The 17,553-nt window shown below is 62.1% G+C and overlaps 1 protein-coding gene across 3 annotated transcripts in view; it reads right to left on the minus strand.

The window, feature by feature from the left end:
* SAMD11 (sterile alpha motif domain containing 11) overlaps window positions 1-16,712 on the minus strand; it is an 18,971-nt gene extending 2,259 nt beyond the window's left edge. The window contains exons 1-9 of one of the 3 annotated variants that reach the window (XM_084872793.1): window positions 16,693-16,712; window positions 14,656-14,747; window positions 10,930-11,111; window positions 9,670-9,720; window positions 6,123-6,247; window positions 3,718-3,807; window positions 3,438-3,572; window positions 1,234-1,393; window positions 170-285 (exon numbers count right to left, since the gene is read on the minus strand). In XM_084872793.1, coding sequence (XP_084728919.1) covers window positions 170-285; window positions 1,234-1,393; window positions 3,438-3,572; window positions 3,718-3,807; window positions 6,123-6,247; window positions 9,670-9,720; window positions 10,930-11,111; window positions 14,656-14,727 — 931 coding nt within the window. In that variant the 5' untranslated portion in view covers window positions 14,728-14,747; window positions 16,693-16,712. Of the gene's footprint in view, window positions 1-169; window positions 286-1,233; window positions 1,394-3,437; window positions 3,573-3,717; window positions 3,808-6,122; window positions 6,248-9,669; window positions 9,721-10,929; window positions 11,112-14,655; window positions 14,748-15,369; window positions 15,456-15,675; window positions 16,622-16,692 lie in introns of those variants that run through there. The other 2 variants (XM_084872791.1, XM_084872792.1) reach the window with 2 other exon arrangements.
* Window positions 16,713-17,553: the final 841 nt, after the last annotated feature.

Here is a 17,553-nt window from a genome sequence, read left to right on the forward strand (position 1 = left end):
GGCCGAGCGGTCCATGCCCCCCAAGCGCCTACCCCCACCCCGGCTGTCCCTGGCAGGGTTGGGTCCTAAAGGAACACTCGCGGACGCTGGTGGGGCACAGGCAAACCGTGTGGACCCGAACGCAAGGGTCCCCCCTGGACACAGCCTCCAACACCCGCCTCCTCCTCACCTGGGGTCTGGCACAGAGCCGAGGGCACCCCCAAAAAGGGAGGCCTGAGGTGGGGGCCCAGAGCGATGTGCGGAGCATTCTGGGGCGACAGCAGGGGGGCCGGCTGGGACAGCTCCCTGTGGACGGCAGGGCGGTGAGCGCCGTGCGCCCCTTCCATTCCCGGAACGCCCCGCCCCCGGCCGCGCCGCTAATTGCGGCCCCGCTGGCGGCGGGAGCGCCGCTCCCCTTCGGCCTCGGGTCGCGCGCCGCCCCCGCCCTGCCCCCGCCGGCGGCGCCAATTAATCTCGGCGGCGGCGCGGAGGCTGACCCGGCGGGCGGCGGCGGCGGCTGCGGCGGTAATTACCCGGCGCGCCGGCCCTCGCCTCCCCGTCCTCGGACCCCGCGCGGCCAGGGGCGGAGCACAATTAGCCGCGACTCGGGAGGCGGCTGCAGACGGCGCTCTGGTGGGGGCTGTGGGGAAGCGGGGAGCGGGCCAGAGGCTGAGATCGCTGCAGCTCTTCCCGCCCCATCCCTCGCTCGCTCTTCTTCAGGTCTGCCGCCCCCCTCCCCCCTTCCTGGGGCCTCCGGGCCGCAACGAGCGTCTGTGTCGCCAAAGGCTCGAGTCTGAATCGATGCTGCTGGAGGCAGGGGCCTCCGACGTCCGAGTTCTGCCTTCTGCCCCCTCTCCACAAGTCCCCCAATCTGCATCTGACGCCCTCACCTATCTGTTGGGGGATCCAGGCCCTCAGTTGTCTCGGGGGCACCTGGATTCAGCAGGTCCCACAGTTGATCAATGGAAAGAGAATCGTCCTTAGCACTCCAACCAGAGCGGGGGTCACCCCCACGCATTCTACCCCAAGAATATTTTTCTTCGGGCCTCTGCCCAGCTCAGGAGGGCCTCAGGTCCCTTCTGCACGATAAGCTATGAACCCAGGGCCAGCCCAGTGGCTGGGATGAGTCAAGGTGGCTGACAAGTATGAAGGTGCAGGCTGCCACCCTGACCTGCAGAAACCAGGTGATGTCTACCCACCCCAGCAACAAGCACCGTGACTATGGGGGCCTCTGAGATGCAGACACACCAGTACCTCTCTGAAAAGGATGGGGTGCCAGCTGGAGCACTGCCCTCTCGGTGTTGGGCCAGGCCCTGCTTCCGACGTTGACCTGTGGGCGTGGGCAGGTGGACTTCCAGGCCACTGGGGCTCCTCACAGCTGCTGCTGCCACTTCCTGCCGGACCCTCAGGAGGTCTGGGGAAGGGGCGACAACAGCAGTGACCCAGAGCCCCCTGGGCTCTCACCCCCCTACCCTGGGCAAGCGCAGGGCGCTGGCCAAGGACACCAAGACCAGAACCAGTGAGAGCACGTCCTCACACTGACCCAAAAAGACCACAGGGCAAGGGAGACAGGTCATTACGGTGCAACAGGATGCTGGGGTGGGAGTGGGAGGCACCCATCTGTCTTGGGAGGGGGCCAGGAAAGCATTTGGAAGTGATATGGGGATGTTAGTAACCAAACTGCAGTGGGAGGGGTGAAAGGGGGGGGACCCGGCAGGCAGGGGAGGCTGGGGGTGCATGAGTGTTGCTGAAATTGAGTTCAGCCGAAACCGGTTTGGCTCAGTGGTAGAGCGTCGGTCTGCGGACTGAAAGGTCCCAGGTTCGATTCCGGTCAAGGGCATGTACCTTGGTTGCGGGCACATCCCCGGTAGGGGGTGTGCAAGAGGCAGCTGATCGATGATTCTCTCTCATCAACGTTTCTAGCTCTCTATTCCTCTCTCCTCCTCTCTGTAAAAAATCAATAAAATATATTAAAAAAAGAAAAAAAAAAAAAAAGAAATTGAGCTCAGAGAGCATGGAGACCAAGGCTGCAGGAGCCTCGAGAAGGGGGGCGAGGGGGATGCCCAAGGTAGAGGGCGCCCGCTTGCTCCTGGAGGGCAGTGTGGTCTCCAACCCCAGACTGAGGCTGCGCACTCCACCCAGCGCCTGGTGCTCTCTGCTACCCATCCGCATCCCTCCAGCCTGCTCGGGGCCGGGCCTCCGAGTCCCCCCCGCGGCCCCCCCGCGTGTGCAGGCTCCCGCCGCCGCCGCCGCCGCCTGTTTATAAATTAATTACCCGAAAAGCGGAGGTGGGCCCTGCCCGGGCCGGGTGCCAGCCCGCAGAGCCCAGCCGGCGCGGCCGCCTGCATCGATCCCAGCGGGGCCTCCGCGCCCCCGCGCGCTGGCGGCCGGGTTATTTACAGTCGGCTCCGCAGCGGGGGCGGCGGCGCGGGCCGTGATTGACAGCCCAGCTCGCGGCACTGCTCCCCGGCGGCCGGCGCCCCCTCCCCCGCGCAGGCCAGCCGAGCCGGCCCCAGGCAGGGCAGGGAAAGCAATTAAAAAGAAAGATTTTTAAATTATTAACATTTGGTGAATAATTCAGGCTCTCGGTGCCTCGCTGCCCTGGGGGACAGTGCCTGTGTGAGGAGAGGAAGTCCTGCCCCCTCTCCTAGCACCCCCCACCCATCTTCCAGCCACAACAGCCAAGCTCCGCAGACTGGGGGCTGGGGTCAGGATGCAGCTGGGCAGGGTGCTGAGGTGTGACCTCGCGATGGTGGGTGGGACTCCCAAGCTGAGAGCTGAGACGGACAGATGGTCAGGGCTGTGGACAGGGTGGGGCATGGGGAGGGACAGGCGCCTCCAGCCAGGCTTCTGAGTACCAGTGCGGTCCTCCTGGATCCACCAGGGAAGTTCCTAAGGCTGCTGCTCCCCCTCGTTCCCCTCCCCCCTCCCCCTTTCACCCCCCTCCTCCGCCCTCCCCCTCCCCCTTCCCCTTTCCCCCCTCCCCCTCCCCCTCCCTCCTTTCCCTCAGGCAGGCCCAGGGCTCCCTGGAGGAGGCCCTGACACTGCGGCACCCTCCAGCTGGAGTGGAGGCCTGCAGTGGAGACAGGGACAGGACTGCCTGCATGGATGGCAGGGGCATCAGCCCCCACTCCCACTCAGGCTCACAGTGAAATGATAGTGTCTGCATGTGGCGAGGGTGTGTGTGGCCCTGCAGGTGAGAGAGTGGGGCCGAAGGGGGCACACAGGTGGGGGGTAGGGGTGGGGCCGCAGGGGACCTGTTAGTGGGGTCCTTCTTCAGGCAGATGGAGGAGAGTCATGTCTCTGCCCACCTCCAGGGAGCTTGCTTATGAGGCCCTGCACCCAGTGCAGCCTTGTTAGCAGCCAAAGACCCCAGGGTTTCTTTTCAGGGCGAGTGTCAGCCTCCACGGGCAGGGAGAGCCAGCACAGTAGGGGGACACTTGGGAAGGGACACATACCAGGGCTGGGGAGGCCCAAGTGGTAGAGACGCTGCGGGTCCTCAAAGGTGCTGGCCTCACTCAGGGCGCACATGAGCCGGCGGTAGTGATCCTCGGGGGCCATGCTGGGCCCCAGCTCTGACAGCAGCAGAGTCTCTGGTGGGGGGAGCACATGGGGAGGCGTCTCCTTCGGTACCGCCCCAGTGGAGAGGTTGGGCTGACCCCACCCTGTGCAGGGTCTCCGTATACCCCCCCTTCCTGTGACCTGCCCCCGCCACCTCCACCCCCATGGGGCTCCCACCTTGGGGGGACTTGCTTCGAGCCTTCTTCTCCAAAGGGCAGTCAGTGCTGATGTGGGGGGAGCGGCCTAGCCTCTTGCCCAACAGGTCACCTGGGGGAGGGTAGAGTGAGCCCCACTCTGTATCTCGGGGCTTGGAGGGATGGAGATTGAGAAGAGCAGGGAGGGAGAGGGACGACCCAGGCTCAGTAATTCCAGCCTCTGGCCCTGTCCAGCCCCAGGTCAACCCAGAACCACACCCATCACTGCTCAGGATGTCTGTAGGTCCTGGCCACATCAAGGCCCTGCCTAGCCAAGCTCCAGGCCTCTAGCCAGAGGACAGTGCTGGCCCTGGGCTCTGGGTGTGTGTGTGTGTGTGATGGCACATTTCTGGTAATAGCCTCAGGTGGCAACTCAGGACCCCACAGGCACCCTGCTGCCCCCACCCAGCCAGATGGTTGTCCAGTGCAAGTGTAGGCCTGCTCACCACCTGCCAGAGAGGGAGAAGAGGCTCCTGTGCTACTCCCAGGACAGGGATGAGGACTGCCCCACACTCTTTCTGCTCATGGAGGCCTGGGGATGGGGTGCAGGAGCTGCCACCTCTGTGACCCAGGGCCGCCAGGACACCTCGGAGAAGGGACACTGCCATCAGCTCCAGAGCCTAACTCCTTTTCCTTATTCCCTTAATCTGTCATTTTTATCAGCCCAGGAAGTGCGGCGCGATCAATCTCCACTTTACAGCTGACAGAATGGTGCTAATAACTTATTGATCTTGGCCACCTTGCTGCCACTGGCCTGTCCCGTGGCTCAGCCCAGGCCCTGCCCCATCCTTACCTCAGGGGCCTGGCAGGATGGAGGCACAGCCAGCACGAGACCCCTAGGGAAGCCCAGTGGACAGCCGGTGGCCTCAGCGTCTCAGGTAGGAGGGCTGCATATCCAACTATGGCTGGCCTGAGCTTGGGCCTGGGCTGGGTCCACACCCCAACCTGCACATAACCCAGGGCTCTCACCTCCCTGTGACCTGCTTCCCATTGTCCACAGTGGAACCCCCCACCCCTTTCTATATAGGCGGGGAGAGGTCCCCGCGTGGTGGCTACATAAGGCCCTGCCAGAGGGCCAGGTGACTAGTCTGCAACGAGGGCCACATTTATGCAGAGACACAACCTATATCCAGAAGCAGGCGCCAACCACAAGGTGCTGCCCCCACCCACCTGAACCCCCCCCACCCAGTCCTCCCGACCTTCCCACTCAGGGGCCAGGGAGGGGCTGGGGCTGTGGGGACAGGACTAGCAGTGGTATCTGGGGTAGAGCAGATAAAGACAGGCAGGTGACCCCACGCCAGGGCCACAGGAACAGAGGGAGGCAAAGGGTACTACAGCTCCGAGGAGGGGTCGAGACCTTGGTGAAACCTGGATCCAGTGCACAGGTGGCACTTCCTGCAGAGCAGTGGTGACCTCGGCACAAAGTGGGAGTGAGGACACCCTGACCCAGCCATGCAGGGCCCCAGCACAGCCTGGCTGGGGCTGGGCACACGTGTGGTGCAGGCGCCCTGCTGTCCAGGGTGGGCCCCCTGGCTCAGAATATCTCAATCATCACAGGGCTCCGGAGGCTCTGCCGATCGATGGGGCAATTAGATTTTATCAGCCGCCTGCTCAGCAGCCTCCAGCGTGGCTCTAGAAGCAGTCCCCACCCAGGCCCTTCCCAGGCACAGGCATGTGGGCGGGGGGGTGGGGGGGCACTAATAGGACGCTCTGGGGGCCCAGGATGCTGGCACCCCTGCCCAGCCTACCTGAGAACTGCAGCCACTGCTGGAAACTTCCCTGCCCAGGGCTCCTAGGACAGCCAGGGACCCTGCCAGCTCCTTTCCCAGCCCACAGCCCCTCTCTCTTGAGCTGCTGCCCCTCACAGAGCCACCCCGCTTAGGTGAACCCAGAGCTCCTGGGCCAGCACCTTCCTACCCAGCCTTCCTGCTCAGTGAGGGACCCTTCCCTCTTGGGACCCCGTGTGCTGTGGGGCTGGAGGGTGCTCAGTGCATGCCATTTGCAGGTGTGCCTTTCTGAGCCTCTGAGAGACCCGCAGATCCCTGACCGTCCTTGCCTCTGCTCACAGCGGCAGACAGAGGCCTCGCCACTCCAAGCCCACCGCAGCAGCAGCCACCATGGAGCCACTGCCTCCGCCCCCGTCTGCCCTGCTGGCCGGGATTAACACAATTACCATCACATGCAGCCCCAGGGGACAGCCGGCCTCGCCACCTCCCTCCTCCTCCACTGGCCTCCCTGGCTGCCTGCCAAGGCTGGGGGGGGGGGGGCGGGGGCGGCATCCAGGCCACTGAACAGATACTGGAAGGGTGGCGGCAAGGGCTGTCCTCAGGCGAAGCTGCTGTGGCCCTGGCAGCCCCCTCCTGGCCCCTGGTGCTCCCGGATCCTCACCTGGACCTCCCAGGCCTATCTCCACACCGCTTCTCTGGAATTCACAGCGGCTCTGATGCTCAGGCATAACGAGGTGGCTGCTGCGATGCAGGCTGGATAGGAGTGTGGGAAGGTCGCTCTCCTGGCTGCAGCAAGGCAAGATGGGGAAGGTGGGACCCATGAGGCAGGGTGCCAGACCAAGCTTGAGTGTGGTCATGTACAGCATCAGGGGGCAGCATCTGAATGCGACCATGCCTTCTGCACACCTCCGGGGTGGCCTGTGACCCCACATGTATGAGCATCCCTGTAGCAGGACCAACATCGAACAGCTAGCACCTGCCAAGTGTCTGTTGTGCAGTGGAACTTGCACACAGATGCCACGGCAGCTCCGGGGAGGGTCTGTGCAGAGCTGGGCTGGCGCAGCCTTGCCATGCTCTCTCTAGTGACCAGAACTGTGCCCATGCTCCCTACTGGGAAGGCAGCCAGGCACCCACCAGGCAGTGCACCTGCCCCCGGGGAGCCCGGGTACACACTGTCACGTGTGTGCAGCACTTATTGAAGCCCTGGCTGCTTCAGAGAGAAGGCTGCCCACACTATTTTAACTAAAACTTGCAGCCAGCCAGGGACCCCCGATTTCTTCAAATAAGGAAACCAAGGGTCAGACCAAAGGCCAGCACATGAATGGAGACGCACATTCATGACACACAGGCACATGCACTCAGGGGGGCCACAGCCCTGTGGACCTCCGGACATGGACACAGGCATGGTGAGAGCCTGCTCACCTCAAGGATCCCAGCAGAACCTCGGCCAGGCCTTGGGGGGCGGGGGGAGGGGAGGGCTTAGGGTAAGCATGTAGGTAACTCTTCTGTTCTCTTGCTTCTGTTCCTGTTAAATCAGCTCAACCCTATATTACAGAACCCCAGAGAGAAGAGGGAGTGAGGAAACCCCAGTGCAACTTGTAGAGATGGCGGCCCACTCCATAAGTGAAGAAGGGTCACCTGCCACCTTGCAGATAGAGTTGGGGCAAGACAGAGGAGAAGCCAAAACCGGTTTGGCTCAGTGGATAGAGCGTCGGCCTGCGGACTGAAAGGTCCTGGGTTCGATTCCGGACAAGGGCACGAACCTTGGTTGCAGGCACATGGCCAGTGGGGGGTGTGCAAGAGGCAAATAATAATAATTAAAAAAAGACAGAGGAGAAGCAGGAGGGACTGCCCCTTCCCCCCAGCACCCTTGCTCCCTGGCCCACCTGTAACCAAGCAGTCTCCTGTCTGGGCCACTGCAGGGGGACCTCCATGGAGTGACCTGGAACCGACCCTAAACCTCATTAAGTAGCCCTGCAACTTGGCCTGGGCGGCTGAGCAGTTAATCCAGGGCTGTCCCCTAAGCAGATCAGTTTCAGCACCAAAGACACCAGGGCTGGGCTCCCTCCCACCTCACCCTCAGGAGAGAAGGTGCCCCCCGCCGTAGGGGGTGAGGTGGGAGCAGGTACTGTAGAGGACTAATTAGAAGCTAATCCACCCCCTCACTCATCCTCATCAACTTGAGGGGGCTAGGAGATGAGCTGCTGTCTCAGCACCAGGGTGGGGTGGGGCTTAGAGGCGGGGCCAATGTTTCCCTCAGGTTCCCAGGCTCCTGCAGAAGGTGACTGCTAGGTGAGAACTGGCCTCCACTTCAGCCACCAGTTCTTTCATGCACAGGTCATTTGGGCACTCGGAGGTGCAGCCCCTTGGGGGTGATGCCTGTTGGAAACCAGGACACCCCACTCTTTGCCTTGAGGGTTCACTCTAAGATAGGCAGTTCCTGCCCTGGGAAGTCTGTTCTGGTCACTCACTGAACAAATTACATGACAAAGAAACTTTGCACACACTACTGATAATAGGTGAATCCTCACTGGGCATCCCATGAGTTCTCAAAGCCATGAAAACACCCTCTCTCTCACCTGTTATTTGTTACTCGCAATTTGTAGGGGGGCTCTGAGGTTCCCTGGGGGACTGAGTGGAGGAGGGTGTGCTGGGAGGAGGAAAAGGAGCCTTACAGGCTTCCTCAGCGACCATCACACTGCTCAGTCCTTTCCCACCTCCTGGCCAGCTCAGGGGTTCCGACAGGGCAGGGACCACGTCTGCTGCTGCCCATTGCTGAAACCCATTCACTTCAGGGTCAGATGGATAGAAGGACAGGATGGAGAGGCAGATGAAGATGGATGATGGAGTCAGACGAACAGACAGACAGAGAAGGATAGAGAGCGAAGATGTCAGACAAACAGGCATGATTGGACAGATGGACAGAGTCTGACAGACAGACAAGAGACTAGAGATAAAAGAGCAGAGGGACAGGGCCAAAAAGGGCCACGGCAACAAAGACAGAGAGGGTGGGGAGTATGAGGCAGCTGGGCCGGGTGCTGCATGGCGGGGAGCCACTCCTCCCCACCTCACCATATCTCCTCTCCTAAAAGCCAGGATGTGGTCCTAGCTGCTTCTACTGCCTGTCTGAGCAGGGGGAACCTCTCCCACTTTCCAAGGCCGGGTGCGTGGGGGCGCTGTTGGGGGCCTGCAGGGAGAGTTGACCTGGGGAGGAGCAGCAGCTCCTGGGTTCCTACCGGCTTCGCGAATAAATTTATCCTGTGGCTTCCCAAGTACAAGCCTCATAAGATGTCATCTCTGTTCACGATGGTTTATAAAAAGGATCAGTTCAGCTGGTAACTTCAAAACGAGGAAGAAATAAGTTTGAAGATGTTTTCATTGTAATTTGGCTCCAGATCTAGACCTCAGAGCCAGGCTGGGAGTGGGCAGGACAGCTCCACCGTGCTCTTCCAGGAAGCTCAGCCAGTCCTGATGCTCACTGCCGCTGCCCTTCCTGTGGCCTCCCCGGAGGAGGAGAAGACTTGACCCCACTGGCCAGAAAGTACATCCTGGGCTCTGCCCACAGACTGATCACCCCTTGTCCCCCGGGAACCATAAACTTGGGTCTCCCGATGCCCCCCAACCTCCTCTCAGGTCCCCTCACTGTTATCTCCCTCCGTCCTGCCTCCACAGCCTGAATCACTGTGGACTCAGCAAACCCCCCACCTGCTGGGCAGAACCTCAGGAGGACCTCTGAAAACATACACCTGGTCACTCTTCCAGCTCAAGAACTTTCAGTGGCTCCCCAATGCTTGGAGGACAATGCCCAAGAGGGCTAGAATCCAAGGCTTTTTAACATCTGATCGAGCTAGACTTGCTGACTGGGAACCTCCTCCGCTCCCATATCCTTCCCCTCATTTCTCCATGTCTTTGCAGACATCCCCTTTCCCTAGGAAACTCCCATGCTTCCTTCAAGATCCCATTCACACATCACCATTCTCACCTCCTGGTGGGTCTTTGGGAGGCTGGGAGGGGGCAGCTATGACCTCATCTTTAGGCAAATGGGCTCAAATGGCCAGTCCCATTGGAGGGGGGCACTCTGGATCCAGGGTTGTGCTGCCAAGGCCCAGGCACAAGTCAAAAGACAGACCGCAGATGAAGGAGGAGGCTGGAGAGATTTAGAAGCACACACTGTCTGGGAGGAAGCCTGATCCAGGCCCCAACCTCACCTGCAGGACGTCTCTCGGAAGGAGATGTTCACATCCCAATGGGTGTGGACCCTGGTAGGAAAGAAGGAAAGTCAGCATGGCCTCCAGGATGGGCTGCCGAACAGCCTACGGGTGTGCGGCATGTCTCTCATCGACCCCCAGCACCCCGTCTCCAGCGCTATCCGGACCAGTTCAATCATCGAGGGCTGCCATCAGGAGGTGGGAAGCACAGAGCTGAGGCCCCATGTCTCTGCTGTGGGCCCCAAGGAGCCCCATGTTGTGCTGGGGTGTGGGCTGCAGCTTCCTCTGTCTGTCACTCATATGACCAAACCCGAACTCCTGGTGACGAGAGCTACGCCAGCTGGACTGGAACCATGCCAGGAATGAGTCGGAGACTGCCACTCGTGCCAATGGCTGGGTGTCCGCCCAGGTATAAGCCCCGGGGTACCAGCTATTGCCAGTCGCCTTCCCAAAAGTGACCACTGCACCACGGAGGCAGGAGGGAAGCCAGGACCAGAGATCAGGCAGGAAACAGCTCTGCTCCATGCGAAGCTCTGCCCCATGCCCAGCTCTGCCCTGTGGCCAGGCCCTCCACCACAGCAGTGCCCTGGAAAGACCATGGCTGAGGAGGCAGGGGGAAGCCTGTGTGGTGCTTCACCTTACCAGGTGTGGGTGAAGGCAATGGGGTCCCGAGGTACGAGAGGGCTAGTAGCATAGGAGACATTGGAAAGTGCTGAAAGACTAGGTGGGAAGAGGCCTAAAAATTCTGGGGATGCATCACGATGGATGGCCAGAGAGAGGTTCCTCTGCCATGAGAGGAGATGTGGGAGGTCAGGAAGGGTGGGCCCAGCCTGGGATGGGACAGTGAGGACCCATCAGAGCTACCACCCACCAAGGCACATGAGCACAAGTGTACAGGGGCTTCCCTGAGGGAGGGTCCACCCACTCCTCACCCCTCACCTGGCTGTGGCGGGACCAGGCACCCCTTCCCAAACCTGCCTGGGGCTCCCTGTCCCCCGGAGCCCTTGGGCAGTCCTCCTTCCTTCCTCAGCCCATTGCTGTGCTCACCCCCAACAATGCTGATCCAGTCCCTGTGGTCCCATGAGAAGGAGGGACTGGCATGCTTCAGCTGAGGCACAACAAGCTAAACTCGGGCCCAGTCCCAAGGGCAAAGGACTCCCCTCCAGGCTGGACCTGCCTCCAGCTGCCTGCAGACCTGTCTTGACGTCCCTCTGGCATCTGAGCCCACATGCCGTCCACGTCCTCGCCCTGGGAAAGTACCTTCTCTTCATGATCCGGACGTGGGTGTCGTCCTCCTGCTTTAAGCCAGGCCGCTGCCCGCAGGCTGGCCCGCTCCCATCGCTGTCGCCATCGCTGGCTAAGAAGCTGGGGGTCAGTTCTTTCTTCAGGACCCGAGCTGAGGGCAGAGCAACTGTCCTCTTGTCTGCCAATCGCCCCCGGTTCTGCGCAGAGGGGAAATAGGAAGGTAAGCCCCTTGGCTCCCTGGTGGCTTGCACCCTGGCCCGACCCCTAGTAGGCCCAGGTGACAGAGCCTCACTGAGATCACATAGGCACAGTCAGCAGCCCATGCTCCCCACTGCCCTAGTCAGGAGTAGGCCACCAGCCTCCAGGACGGGCCCTAGGGCTGGCAAAAGCCACGAATGACCAGAGGCCAAGAGCAGGGAGACAAGGCCTCGGGCAGAGCCGTTCCATGGGCACCCTTCCACCCTGGTCAGGGCTGAGGCTCGGGGTGGCCCTGGCCAGGCTGCTCTGGGCACTGCCTTGTCCTGACTGCACGTTCCAGCCCAACCGTCCCAGCCATCAGCCTGAGTGTGAGATGCCACCTGAAGGCAGACCTGGCTTCCCCAGTTCCTCAGAGCCCAGAGGGGTCTTCTGTCTGCACCACAACCTCTCTGTGTGTCCTGTCACTCTTTTGATGTGCAGTATCCTCCATGTGTGCATGCGTGTCTGCCTGGCAACCCTACTCAGACTCTGTGAACCCCCAATGGAGACCAAGCCATGCAGAGCCCAGGTCCCAGGGGGTCTGAAGTCCTTGATAAATCGAAGGCCTGGGTTCACTGATCCCTTGGCCAGCCCAGCACTGTGAGCCCAGGAGCCCTAGAAGATCCAGTTTCCCACAAGGCCCCTGAGCCCCACCCCTCCGCCCACTGTGACCAGGTAGGGCTCTTGGCACAGAGCTGAGGTGCCTGAGCCAGAACACAAATGCACAGGGAACTCCACAAAAACTAGTGCATGCTTAGAGTTGGTACACACATGCTGGAGAGCTTCCTACACACACGGCCCTGTCCACTGTCTCAGGTCCCACCGCCCAGGGGAAGAAGAAAAGGCAGTGATGGTTTTGTGGTGGGCAGGGAGCTTTTTCTTATTTAGTAACAAGTTACTGGCTCAGGGAGGTGGCAGGGGTCCTGGGATTATCTCATTCTCTCTCATATTTTCAGTCCCAGGGGCCTCCTTTGACCTCCTTCCTTCTGTTGCCAGGATAAGGCGTTCCCACCATACCCCTGAGCTCTAGGAGCAAAGTGTCAGGGGGACCTGGCCCCTCCCTGCATCAGTGCCCCCTGGACCTGAAGCCATCAGTCCTGTCCTCAGAGTTCTGGTTCTCTTTAGACCCAGTCCACCATCATGTCCAGACACACAGCACCCCCACCCTCAGGCGCCCCGGTCTCCTCCACACCTGCCCTCAGGAGTCTACCAGGACACCCTCCAGTCTCCTCTGCAGCTCTCAGTGAGACAGACTGGGCAGCCGGGAGCCGGCACAGGTTGTGGGAGGGGTGTCAGTCTGTGAGTAGCCTATAAGACAGGGCCTGATCCGTAGCCCCTCTCTGACCCTAACCCTGGCCCAGCTCGTTACCAGCATCAGCAGGTGAGGCTGCACAGGTGACCACTGTCTGGTCCCCATACCTCTACCGACCAGTGGGCTTGGGAGTTTGGTACAGCTCCCTGCCTGTCTGGAGTGCAACTCTGCTGGGAGGTCCCGCTCAGCTCTGCCCTTCTCTAGCCTGCTGTAGGCCAAGCATCAGGACCTTCTTTCCTACTGAATCAAACCCACTTAAGAAGGAAAGGAAAGGTGTGCTCTTTGCTTCTCATCCGTAGGATAGGGAAGAGGAGAGGGAAATGGCGGGTTAAGATTACTGCTTGCGATGAGGCCAGACCAGCTCTGCTGGCTTGGGGAGGCTCCTGTGGGTACTCCCCTGGGAGGGGGGCTCAGAGACAGAAACAGGATGGGCAGCCCTGACCCCGACCAAGGACAGGGCACATTCATGCCTTCCACGTACACTGGAAACCTCAGCCACTCATCCCCACTTAGCAGCACAGATTTGAAAACTGGGTGCCGAACCTCCACCCCTAGCCAAATACTGGCTCCTCAGGCAGCAAGGATGGCCGCTTGTGTGGCTGCATGATACCTGTGCCACAGACCCAAATTCTGCCCCCTGAGTATCTGTGACTGTGTGGTGTACATACACCTATGGAGCTGGCTGTGTGAGAAGCCCGTCTGTGTGGAAAAGTGGGGGCTGGAAAGACAGGAGTTCCATGGCGCTCTTTAAGGGCAGGGTAGAATGACAGGCTTGGGAGGGACCAGGCTCAGGAGGGACAAGCCCAGGTCTGAGCGATCGCTCATGCAAAGCAGGAACCTGGGAGCCCCGGACAGGCAGGCAGTCCTAAACTGTGTCCCCATCCCTGTCTGAACCGCCATCCACACCACAGCCATAAGGAACTGGTCCTGGGCTCAGGCCACCTGCTCCCCTGCTCCTGTGGGAAGGCAGAGCTCCCCCGACCTGAACAGAAGCTCCAGGCCAGCGGTGAGGAGGCGCTGAGGACCCCTCCTCTGCTCCAGCTGCTTGAGAGGGTGCAGAGTGGAGCACAAGCTTGGTCTCTGGCCCCAGGAAGGTACAGAGGCCGTGGCAGAAGGTGGGCTACCTGTGCACACACTGTCCTGTGCAGGCATGGCTGTGGGTGATGAGCTCATGTCAGACAATGTGTGCAGTGGGCATGCAGTGAGTCCCCTCCCCAGCATGTGCGTGTCTGACCTGGTGTCTGTCTTCACAGGTGTCTGTCGCTTCCTAGTTCCTCCAAATTCCTTGCCGCCAGGGCCCAAGAGGAACCCAGAACGGGATCTCCTTCCCCCAACCGAGGGCTGTCCCTAAGATAAAGGCCAGGGACCCTGGGTCCTCTTAGGCCTCTGCCTCTCCCACTCCTTCCTGTGAGAGGGACTGCTGGGTGATGCCAGTCAGAGCAGCACAACCACCCACTATGCAGCCAGGGCTCTAATCAGCTCTCCCCAGGGCCTTGAAATTGGTCCTTATTGAGATGAAATTTCCTTTCCAGATCAACCCTCCACCCGCTGCTGCCTGGAGGACATGTGCCGGGGCAGGCACAGCACCTTCTGCTCGGCTCCCCTTGGCCATGTCTACACTGGGCTGGGGGCCCCATACTAGCCTCAGTTCTGGTTACCAAAGGCCCACACAGCACAGAGCTGCCCCAGACAATCTTGCACACCCTAGGTCTTGCCCTGCAGGGTTCCAGCTGTGGGTACCCAAAAAGGCACATCATTCACATCCAAGCCTGTACCCACCCCCCAGACACACATCGGCCGGACAACACTGTCCCACCCCAGACCAAGCATTACTTAGGACCAGCTCCTCTTCCGAGCTGGCCAGGCGACATGGTGACCGCCCAGGCTGCTGAGGGCAGGGTCTCCAAGCCAGTTGGACGAGACTCTCCAGGGAGGAAACCTCACATTCCCAGGACTCAGGAAAAGCAGCTCTGAGACTCCCAAAGAAAAGCTTCAGGACAGGCAGGATCCAAAGGGGTGGGGCCTCCAGGTGCCCAGGATTCCCACCCCAAGCAATGTCGCCCCTATTGGCCCAGGGAGCTCCTCCTGCACACTGGCAGGGTTGAGGTGAGGATTCTGGGTCCTACAAAATAAGCACATGCTCCCCTGGAAAGAAAGAAGGCCCCGAAGCCCAACTGTTTCCCACAGCTCACCACCGGGGAGGATATTCGGCAGCCCGGACAGTCGCAGATTGGAGGGTGCACCTGCAGGATCCCCTTGGACATAAGCGTCTTCAGGCTTTTCCCTGCGAGGAGAGGCGAGGCAGGACCGGTGAGGGAGTGGGTGGCACTTCCGGGGTGCAGTCAGCAGCAGGGCTGGGGCTCCCTCCCGGCACGAATATGCACACCCACCTCAGGCCAACTTCCAAACCCACCACCAGCCCTGCCGCCCACCCCATCTTCGTGGGTCCCGCGGGAATATCCAGAGCTCCGAAACTGAAGACCTGGACGAGCGCTCTCCCGACCGAGGCGGGCCACTGTGGACTCGCGAACCTCAAAGTCGAACGCTACTGGGTCCCCAGCTTTTTAACCCCCACCCCCACCCCCGCTCACCGCACTTCTCCTGGCTGTCCGCTCAGGCCCCGAAGAGCCAGCCAGGCTCCTGCAGGAGCTCAACTGGCTGCTCCCAGCTTCGTTGCCGGTCCAGCTCCGCGCGCGCCCCCGACCCGATGCGCGGCCCCGCCGCCCCCACCTGCCTGTGCCAACCCTACGCCTCGCCCTTCTCTCCAGCAGCTCGCACCCGCACCTCGGCCACACGTGTGCCCTCCACTCCCGCCAGAACCCGTGGAGTATCCTGCCCAGCCCGCCCTCTCTTCCGAGTTTCCGTAACTTCCCCTGCGTCCCGAGGCCCAGCAATCCTGCAAAGACCTTCGGAGCGTAAGGAGCAGCCGGCTAGTGCGCAGCTGGAGCTGGGCGAACGGTGGAGGCTGAGGACGCTCGGCCCGGGTCCACAGAGGAGACTGTGCAAGGCGGGGGGGCAGCGGGGCGCGGCGGGGGGGGGGGGGGGGGGACACGGAGAGTGTCCCTGCGGCCGCCCCGGAGTCACAGCGCCCTCTCTGGGCAGTGACGGAGTTTTCCCAGATGGTGGACGAGTGGGGTCCGGACCACGGGTCCTCGGGGAGCGGAGGGCAGGGGCAGGGGCAGGGGCGGCCCGCGGCCCCTCTGCGGGCGCACCTTTGTGGCGGATGCTGCGCTTCCAGTCCTTGGCCGTCTCACGGCCGCTGACGAACTGGAATTCGTTGGGGGTGAGCCACTCGCCGCGGTGGCGGATGGATGGCCCCTTGCTGCCCTGGCAGAGTTTGCGCACGTAGAGCAGAGCGCGGTTGGCGCCGCACTCCACCTCGATGCACGGTTCGCCGTTATCCAGCAGCGGCTGGAAGTCCGGGGCCGCGGCCGCCGTGGCGGAGAAGCGCTCGAGGGCCAGAGGGTCCCGGGGCAGGTGGAGGTGCGGGGCGGCCTCGTTCAGGCTCAGGTAGGCGCGCGGGGCGCGGAGCGGCGGAGCCAACAGACTCTCGTAGCCGGCGGTCGTGGCAGGCAGCGAGGCAGCCGGGGGCAGGGCGGCCACGGCGGGCAGTGGCGCGAGGTAGCCAGGGAGCGGCGGCAGCGGCAGGGCCGCCAGGGTCGGGTGGAAGGTGGCCAGAGCCAGGGCCAGGTCTTCGCGGCCTGCGAGCTCCTTTTTGACCGCCGGCATGGCGGGCCAGCGGTCCTGCAGCCTGGCTCCCGCCGCCGGCGAAACTTGTTCCCAGGCTGGCGCAGGGTCTCGTTGGCGGGAGGGGAGCCCGGGAGGCGCCTGGCCGTGCGCCTGCCCTGCCCGCTACTGCGCCCCGGCGCCGGCAGCCGCCGCCGCCGCCGCGCCTCCTGCCGGGCCACCTCGGACAGCTGCCCAGCTGGCTGGCAGGGCCTCGGCTAACGGAGACATGGTGCTGCCGGAGCTGCTATCGATTCCGGATCGACGTGCCGAACGCCGCAGCTCCAGGGCCCTGGGGCTCCGCGGGGCGCCGGGCCACCTGCGCCCGCGCCCCCTGGGGCGGCCCCGCCCCCACCGCCGCTCGCCGGCCCGCCTCCGGGCGGAGCGGGGCGGAGAGGAGTCCTGAAGTCTCGGGCCCCGCGCCCCACCCCTCCCGGGGTCCCAGGCCCCCGCCCGCCCCGCCCCGCCCCGCCCCGCCCCACTCAGTCGCCCGGGCTGCGTACCCGCGTAGACTGGCGCGCGCCCGCCCGGCGGGGACTTGGGAGACTCCCCCCGCCGCCGCCGCCGCCGCCACAACTTGGCCCATTTAAAAGGCCCCGGCGCGGCGGGCGGGCGGGCGCGGGCTCCAACAGGGGGTGCGTGAAGGCCGACCGGCCTCAGAAGGAGGCGGCGGGACCGGGCTGCACCCCTGAGTGGTTGAGGGTAGGACGAAGGGAGACAGACCTGGCGTGGGGGCGAGCTGGCCAGACCAGGCGCACGAAAAGCGCCTTTGTTGAGGGAGTTACTGTTTGGGGCCCGCTGCTGTAGTCTGTGACACCACGTGGGGTAGGGGTGGGCCCCAGATCAGAGAGGGCTCCTGTCAGAGGAGGGGATCCGGGATTGGGCTCTCCCGCCCCACCCCCCACCCGCCACCTCCCTCCCTTCCTCGTCAGGTGTGTACTGTGAGCTTACAGCTCTGGATAGGAGTGTTTGCCCAGTGCCTGTGGGTGGTGGGCATCAGTGTGTGTGTGTGTGTGGGGGGGGGGGGGTCCTCTGCACCTACAGGGTGTGAGGCCTAGGTTTGTGGAGTGAGGCCTTGGCAATTGAGGTGGGAAGGGTTTGTGTTCTGTGAATAACAATAACATTTCTATTGATTATTGATTGCTGCTTTATATGCCTTAGTTAAGTTGATCATTTCAGTACTATTTCCTTATCTTTCTCACTTTATAGAGGAGGAAGGTGAGACACAGAAAAGTCAAGTAACACTCCTGATGTCATACAGCTGTTTCATATCCAGGTCATCTAACAGTATCTGTGCCAAGGTGTGGGGCAAGAAGGTGGGCTGGACCTAGTCTGGGTGAGGAATGGGGGTGTGGGGGGAGGAG

This window comes from Pipistrellus hanaki, assembly GCF_964339955.1.
Source record: "Pipistrellus hanaki genome assembly, chromosome: 2".
NCBI lineage: Eukaryota > Metazoa > Chordata > Mammalia > Chiroptera > Vespertilionidae > Pipistrellus > Pipistrellus hanaki.